This window comes from Anneissia japonica, unplaced genomic scaffold, assembly GCF_011630105.1.
Source record: "Anneissia japonica isolate Jap-2015-1 unplaced genomic scaffold, ASM1163010v1 scaffold287705_len1045735_cov187, whole genome shotgun sequence".
In the NCBI taxonomy this organism is placed as follows: Eukaryota; Metazoa; Echinodermata; class Crinoidea; order Comatulida; family Comatulidae; genus Anneissia; species Anneissia japonica.
The window spans coordinates 816011-825452 of NW_022709509.1; the positions used below are offsets into that span (position 1 = coordinate 816011).

At 33.5% G+C, this 9442-nt stretch overlaps 1 protein-coding gene across 1 annotated transcript in view; it reads right to left on the bottom strand.

Annotated features, from left to right (window-relative positions):
- LOC117106732 (forkhead box protein N3-like) overlaps positions 1-9442 on the bottom strand; it is a gene marked incomplete in the record, with an annotated part of 38076 nt that overhangs the window by 11137 nt on the left and 17497 nt on the right. The window contains 1 exon segment of the mRNA XM_033248153.1: positions 2216-2290. Within this exon segment, the coding sequence (XP_033104044.1) occupies positions 2216-2290 (75 nt within the window).

Sequence of the window (9442 nt, forward strand, 5' to 3'; positions counted from 1 at the left end):
TACCTATGCCTACAGCAGATGATTTTTTTGCCGTAAAACCAAAATAGTTTCATCCATGCCGACATTCCGGTCGGTTAGCGTGAGCCCTGACTGAACTCTGCAGAAACTTCACATCGATCTTCGCATCGCGGTGTAAAACAAAATGTCGGAAAACTTTTCTTTGACGCATGCGCATTTGCATAAATGTCTACACACACACACGCGATGAAAAACAAAATGTCGGAAAACTTTTCTTTGACGCATGCGCATTTGCATAAATGTCTACACACACACATACACACTACACACAATAAAAAACATAGGAAATAGCAAGAGTGATTACAATAGTTCCTATTGCATTACATGCATAGGAACTAAAAATTAATGGTCATTTTTTAGTAGTGTACCTTTTTTGTTTTTACCATATTTATAGAGGGTGACTCTTCCAGCAAATCCTAGAAGGTGGGCTAATATTCAGAGATCCTTTTTAAATAAATGAAGTCTCTTTACAAGGCTTAGGGAGTGGAGTTTTTAAGTCAAGAGAAAAAGTCCTGCTGTGACTGGAATTGAACCCAAGACTCTGGGATTAGAAGGCAAGCATCTTAACCACTACAGTATGTGGAACTAATTTGCTGTCATGGGGGGAGGGGATAGCACCGCACCCCTGCACCTTCACCCTTGCAAGAGAGGGTGTAAAGTGGATAAAAATGGGTAGTTTTTATATGAGTAGGTCTATTGTGATAAGTGTAAGATCAAACTATAAGGATGAATGCTTGTTTCACATTATTTAATCCAGTTTCTATTGAAGTTTGACAGGGATGCTTTCAGCACACAAGACTTCAAAATCATAGTAATTTCACACATCAGCGTACTTAAGATATGTAACATTGCCGTGCTTAAAATCCATCTCCACAGAATGGACTCCGTGTAAGCCACTTAGTACATCTATTCACCGTTCTTGTCAATCAATCAATACCCGTTGTTTATGGGCCAGTACTCTCAAAGTGCTAGCACAGCTCTACCGAATCCTGACATAACACCAGATGGTTAGGTTACTCGATTGCTTAACTTTTTTTTTGCTTTTATGAATTGGAAATCATCGCTCGCTGCTAATTAAATATGCATCGATCCATATGGCAACGGGTCGTTTGACACCTGGTTTACCTTGGGCCACGTCGCCATGGTAACGCAACACAAAAATCAATGGGTTTGAGCCGGCTGGTTATTCTCTTATATGCACATTCGTTGTTTTCATTAGAAAACGTCAAATATGCATGCAGCAATGCTTATTATTAATACAGAATATTATTAATTTTCTATACGACGATAAATTTATGAGAATAATAATTATAAATTGATTGAGCCCTTGTACATAGGAAATGTGATAAGACAATAAGTGTGACTGAATAAGCCAATCGAGTTAACCAACTGATATATTTTATCTGTAGAAACAAACAATTTCAAATAAAATCCCAAATGCAAAACAAACATTCTTATCCTACAAATGCGTGAAAATGTTCCGGTGTTTACACAAAGATCGCCAGCTGTTTTTACACTCTTCTCATCGTTTCTATTAAAAGCGCTGAATACATATTAAAGTCCATGCAAGCCGTCTACTGAGCATTCATTTTTGCACAGCCTGGCTTTCAAAATCCCAAGCTTTTAACAGATTATACTTAGAGTTCGCGATCATGCACCCATCGCAGAACCTTAAGTGCTTGGAAATGGTTTCGCTCCTTCGAGCGTTTTGCAGAATGCAGAATTAATTCAATAACTTTCTTCACCGACTAGAGAATAATGAGAATAGCGACATGTTTACGCACGCACATTGAATTTTTCGCTATTACCGCAATTTTTCCAGATTTGATTGCTGCTGTTGTTCATTGCGACTGTTATTTATGGATCAATATAGTAATGTACTGGCTCTAACTGATGCATAAAATTTATTTGCATATATATATATATGTATTCTAGTTGTCATAAATAAATCCCATTTTTTATTCCCTTGTTGTTTCTGAATTTTTATTAAATGTAAAAATATCTTAAATCAAATTAATTTCATATCAATCTAAAATGATGAATGAAGAATCAATTTATATGGCACCGTAACATACATAACCAATGAAATGTGGAAACTTGGTGGAATGGAAACATAATGTAATATGATGAAAATATTATTGGAAATATAATTCAAGGCAAACGATGATAACATTTTCACAGAATAAATATGATTTACCTGGATCAATGCCATGGTCATGAGGATTCCTATCCATGCGTCCACTCAAAATACGTTCAACCAATGCCAAGTGACCTATGGTTCGAGAAACATATATATTGTTAAGGAAATATTTCAAAATGAACAACGAATATGAAAATATATCATTGCATATTGTATACATTTCTAATGCAATACCCATTTTTTTTTATCATATAAAACACATTAAAATGTTTTTTGGTTTTTTTTAAAATACATAAGAAACTAAAATATGTATCGCAATTAATTATAATTAAATGATGGATCCAATCCATAAATCAACAGCTTAATTCTACCTAGCTAACAGTTGGGTGGATGATAATTAACTGTAAAAGCATTACAGATTCTAATGTTGACCGACTTTGCTACTTAAGTTACAATTGGGATAGAATGGTCAACTTGAGTCAACAAGAGGACAATAGCTCCTTCAAAACCTATCCAATCTTTTAGCTTTACACAGGCTAGATAGTTTAAGTAAACCTGTTCAGTGAGCAAGCAACAAGGGCGGCAACCACCCGAAGTTCAGGGCTACAAATTAATAGGTTATGTTCTTGAGAATATTTGGAACAAGTATAATTTCACAATAAAATAAAGAATGTTCTTTGTTCCAGTGCAATGCGTAGGAGCATATTGCTTTTTGTTGTACAATAAGCGTATAAAAACACATCTCCTTGTTACCTTCCACACAATTAGTTGAAGTGGTTGTTAACAAAAGGCACCTATGCCAATCACTGGCTCTTATCTCTGTTGTAACAATCCATTTGACTGCTTATTCTACATTGTTTGTTGTAGGCTGCCATGGCAACTGATTTATTGGAGCCATATGAGAGGTATCTGTGATATGTTTGTTTTTCGGATATGATCGCTTATTGATGAAATTTTAAACAAATCTCAATTGTCTACAATGACTGATATATATAGCCACTTATTAAATATGACAATCGTTGGGTAGCCGTGCATATCTATGAACGTTGGTATTTGTTTGCAGAGTATCATATCCTAGTTTACCGCCAATATCTGGAACTCAAATATTCACATGTGACTGACAAGCATTAAACCAAAAATATGGTTTACAGTATTCTATTAAAAGTAGCATAGCTAGGAATCTTGAAACTGGGGGATGATTGGGGGAGGGGAAAAGATTGGGGAGGGTAAAGGCACAAAAGTGAAGTTGGGGGGACCTCAATGATTAAGAAGGTTCTCACTTGCAAAATAATGCGATTTTTAACAGTTTTAGCATGATTTTGCTTCGAACATATTCAAAGGAGGAGAGGAAAGCTTTTGGTGAGGGGAGGCATTTTTGTTTGGCTTCGCGTTTTATGTAATTTATAAATTGATAAATTTCAGGAATTTACATGATTAGCCGGGAGACATATTCAAATAAAGAGTTGGAAAGTGTTAATGGGGTGTGCGTTGCAAATTTTTTAGGGTAGGGACTTTTGTGTGATAGTGTGCCGATTGTGTGTGATAGTAACGGCCCTACCTAAAATGCAATGTGAGATTGTAGCTAAGACTCGGACTAAATAACCATTTTATTGGGTGTAAATTAAGCCAGCTTAACATAATCTTTTTCAGTGAATTAATCTGATTGAGCAACGGCCTTCCATAGCTGCCCACCTTTTGATTTAGAAGACTATTACAGAAAAAAAAAATCACTATTACATTCGCAAGGACCATTACGCTTTTATAATGAAAAAGCATGAAAAAGCGTTATTACCAGCGGTACAACAGACATAGTTGCCTTTGGAAACATTGATCAACCGTCTTATTGTCGAATTGAAAAAAGTCATTAGAATCAGGGATGAAGTCAGACTTAATGGATCTAAGTCTGCCAACACATAATGCCACAAACAATCACACTTCTTTCAAAATGAAACTCAGAAGGCCAAGCTAAGTTAGAGCTAATAAAAGGTACATAAAATTAAAAGGACTCTGGTATTCATGAGGGAATTTAATTCTGACTAGCATATCTTCTTTAGTATAGTTTTTGAAGAACACCTTGACTGCCAGACCTTTTTTTAAGCTTACTTCCTAGGTGCCAGAACAAGTACATGTACATGTACAAACATACTTTTTTTGAAATTCTATCTTGTCCTATATCATCAAAATGGTGTCTAATAAATTTGCGGGAAAATATTGGGGGAACGAGTAAACTCGTTGTCGGCACTGGAATAGCATTGTCTATTGTCTCTGCCAAGTTCGAGTTTTCTCGTCCGCTTTTTGCATGGGTTGGTATATGGTCAAAGGGCGCCCCCACTCGTGCAATCGAGTATACTGCCGGCAAGATAACACAACAAACATACAACCGTTATTGGTACGTTATCGTCTAGATGTATCTTCCCCGAATTACCAGCTGTTTAGATTGTGTTTCTATAATGTACAACAATGAAGTAATAAACGCTAGAACGTTACCCCGATTTTTGACGAGCATAGTTGTCCCTACACCCCTCGGTAATACCCTGTGGAACGAGTATACTCGTCGCTGGCAGCCAACATGTTAAACAGTGATTGTTGTGAGAAATTACTGTGAAAAAGTGTTTTTTAAATATAATTCTTTTTTTAATGCGATAATAAAACATAGTTGTTCAATGAAACAATGAATTAAGATTTTAAAAGATCAAATAAAACATAGTTCTAACTGGACGGTATATACAAATATATTTAAAATAAAGAGTAAATCTGTCTAAATTTATTTTTAGTTAGATAAATATGAAGTTTAAAAAAAAAACCCTCATGAATGTGTTCAGATATTTAAGTATGTAGAGCAAGTATAATTTGTACACAAAAAAAATCAAAATATAACAATCTAGACTATTCCTTAGTAATATCGAAACTTCACCCTGTTCCCCTTTACTTTTGAAATCCGCATTTGTCACTGTGTACTAATCAAAATAAGAGCATTCTTTTGTTCTAACATAGCTATGGACACGTATCCTCTAAGGACAGTTAGCTCCATTTTAGCTTGCGTTACTTAATCTACTTAAGAGGCCGGTATAATTACTCTTAACAATCTTTGATTAAATCAAAAGGGGTTAATATCCGCCCGGCTTCACAATTGTTTTTCCAGTTCTAATTATAAGACACCATCCAAGATAGTAAATACACAAAATTCCATCCGCTGCAATGCGAATGCCGTGATTAATTGCGGATGGAGAACGTTCCACTATCAGAGAAAATTTGCGGTCATTAAAGTACATCCATTCAACATTAGAAATATACTCCTTCCAAGAGCCAATTTATGCATGTGTATGCATAATTAGTCGCAATTACAACTTGGGTCATTACAATGGAAAAATTACCATATATTTTTTCTCTGGAGAATGTGAATTTAGTATTCAGTAACAATGTATGCTTATATAAATTATTAATAGATTCAGGTGGATAGTAGAAAACTTAAGGCCAATAAACAAAAAGAAATTGTTTCGAATCATTTTCGTAAAGGCAAGACGACAGGGATGCAGACCCAACTACTGTACGGAACTCCAATTTCATATAAGCCTAGATGTAAAATAATTATACAGATAAATATGTATAATAATAAAATATAATTTATAATTATATATCTAATAATGTTATGACTCATGTTCTGTAGGCCTATATACTGTAGTATGCTGTCACAAAATACTGTAATACTTATATGCCATTTTGTATTTTGATAATAGGAGAGGCAAAACTAGGGGAGGGAGAGCTTCGATGATCCCTCCATAAATTAAATTCAGAATATAAAATAAATACAAGAAATCTGTCATGTCCATATATGTTCAATTCACACAAATCTGTCACATTGATTGAGACTTTAAATGCATATTTATGGTTATTTGATGATACTTGGATTTTTGAATTATTTTCAAGGAAAATTTAATATTTAAATTTTTCTAATACTTTGCATAATAATTTGAAACAATCCATTTAATTAATCCAAGGTTAACATACTTTATTAGATATCAGAACAAAATTGTACAAATAACTTTCAAATTAGGTGCCTTATTACGGTAATTACTAATTAATATTACCCAATTAGAAATAATTAAACCTGCATTTAATTTATCCTAATTTACATAATTAAAGAAATTCAATCAATGCTGATGCAGGCAACCAGTCTATTCAAACATCATCGGTTATATTATGGAATTCTATTTATTCAAGCATTTTTTTCCAGAAAATATTGTTTTTATAATCATAAAATAAAATTAATAACAAACATTAGTTAAATGAAAATATTTTTATGAGATGTTAGTCTTGAAAGGTGAATGATTATAATTTTGATATGCATAATGTTATTGCCCATCAATAATTTCCTTTTATTATTATATGCATAATTTTTGTTGGATACCAAGGCCAAGTTAAAAAAAAAAGTAGTTTCTTGTCGTAATATTTTGAAAAATGGAGAATGAGGACACTTTTTTTTTTTTTTTACTCCGAAGTGGAAAATCCATGATGGTCGATGAGAAACAGATACTACTTTATCATTTTATCAAGTAGACACATTGAAAGCAAATAAAAGAAGCATCACTAGACATGATTCATACCATATGTATCCCCAACCATGAAAGATGGTGAGAGGTATTTTACTGATACAAGTTTCATACATTTCTTAAAATAAATGAAATTAAAAAGAAAAAAAAAAAAAATTGGTGAGGCAGAGAAAATGGATGTGCGAGGAGACAAGAAACTAGAATTTTTTTTTATTTGGTCTAAAATATCTTTTATTGATTTTTAGGATATAAAATTCAGGTTGTCTCCCTAATTTTTGGTAAGCACAATTAAAATAGCATTTGTTATACAAGATATTTTATTCTTCTGATATTCCTCGTGTTTTTTAAACAAGATTTATATATATTAATAAATTTATTATATGCACATATTTCTTTTTGATATTAATAGATATTTATAATATTCCTAAGTGGTTAAATATTTGTTTTTATAGAAATAATTTTAGTGGATAATAATAGAGACCTACTTGTATTTTTACTACTATTTATATATTACTTTATTAGTTAAAAGATAAATTTTTATTATTATACACAACAAATGTCATATATAAAATTCATTTACCATTGTGCTAAAAGCATAACATACATAAAAATACTTTTTACATGTATATCATAATTAGAAATAATTGTTAAAAATATGGTAGCATTCCCCCTCTAATTAAAGACCATTTTTCTGTGGTCCCAGATGAACAATTATCTTTTAAAAAAAATATTTATAGGTTATCCTTGGCACCTGTTTTATTCTCATGCCTTTTTATATTTATTCTTATAATTAAGTGTTTTAAGTGTACAATAAATGTTGATTCAACACTCATAATTTAGAAGTTTCTTCACTTGGTATGTATTTTTGATGATGTTTTAAAACTGTTGTTTTACTCTGTGAGTAAGGGTTAAATAAAAAAATAAAAAAAATAAAACAATTATTTTTCCTTATTAAAGACCAAATCTATTAAAAGACGATGAAAGCGCGGGTCCTGAAAATGGTCTTTAATCGAGAAGAGTACTTTATTTCTATTATTTTAGATTTCTAAATGCTTTCACATTTATTATCCCTTTATACAGGATTGCCAGCCACTTTGACCCAATCTTCCAATCCAATTACTTAGCCAATTATTCTACATGAATTGCTAACACCCTCAGGCAAAACACATAAAAGACAAATATTGCCTGCTAAAGTCAAAGTGTAGGACAAATAATCAGTCTGGGACTTTAGGTTCAGAAGGTCATACATACTGTGACACAGGGTTAGAGAGCAGGGTTAGAGGGCAGAGGTAATGGGGTGGTTTAATGTCCCTGTGACAAAATCCCTTGTCACAAATACAACAAGCCAAAGTCAAAGGACATTCTGAAAAATAATCAGTCAGATCTTCAGGTTTAAAGGTCATACAGACTATGATATAAGGTTAGAGAAATGGGTTAGAGGGCAGAGCTAATGGGGTGATTTAATGTCCATGGGCCCGTTCGAGCAAAAAACGCCAACCGTATTCCGTTTATTTCACCGGGTAATCGCGCTAAGCACTCAGCAGGTGGTCGACCGTTCGAGCAAGTTTTAGCTCACGGTAAATACGTGTAACGAAACTACTCCGAAAGTAAATTTCAACTTATCCCATGGTCAAGTTTACTTGCTACTGCTGCTATATAACCGGCCTACATAGGCTACACACAGCACGGCAAGGTGGAACGATAATGTAGCTCAATAACTTATAATGGCTGCTTTAAAATCTGTACGTAGGCTAGTTTATTCAAGTTTATTTCTCCGAATAATGGTAAATCTACAAATCGAACACGTAGCTATGCTACTAAATTTAGATTTCGTTGCGCATTGTGTGAGGAGGCGAAGGAGAGCTGCAACCACGCCTAGGCCGTACCTATTGAATTTCGCGCTGGGCTGTGGACAAAACATTTTGAAAAACAATTAAGGTTGATTTATCATCACCTCCGGCTCCATGGTCATTCCATACACGGTATTCTACCCAGCAATTTGGTGGTCAAAATTGTCGCGGATAATCCAGATGGTAAGGTAATTAGACTAGTGTCTGAGCTGTTTTAGAAAGTGTGTACAGTGAATTAACTGGTAAATCGCACAGATATTTTTTCGCGCGAACGGGCCCCATGTGACAAATGCCCATGTCACAAAATATTACCAGCCAAAAGTCAAAGGGCATTGACAAATAGTCATTCAGAGCTTCAGGTTAAAGTCACATAAAATACAGGGTTAGAGGGCAGAGCATTCAAGAGCAGGGTTAATGGGATGTTTTAATGTCACTGTGACATGTCTGTCACAAACAGATATATTAACACTCAAGTTCAAAACTAACACTATTTCATTTCAAGTTTAAACATGTTCATTACACCATTTCATTACCTTTGGGTGGTTAAAATGCGCCCCCACTCCCAAAATATTGTAAAATTGTATAAAAATTGGTTTAATTTTATTGTTTTTTAAAGAAAATTCATTTCCAGCTACAATTCTATTGTAGCTGGAAATATGTATCGGTCTGCTAAAGCAGATTCTAACCAACAGCCAAAGCAGATTCTAACTAACAGCCTTCTAGTTTTTGTTGGGTGCTTTTTGAAAATTCAAGATATTGACAAAATTATGGAGACCACGAGATTACAAGAAAATCTGTAAAACTCTTGTCCCAATCAAAATCGAAAAGAGAGTACTGGATCATTTGTATTTGTTAAATATAACAAATACAAATATATATAGTTA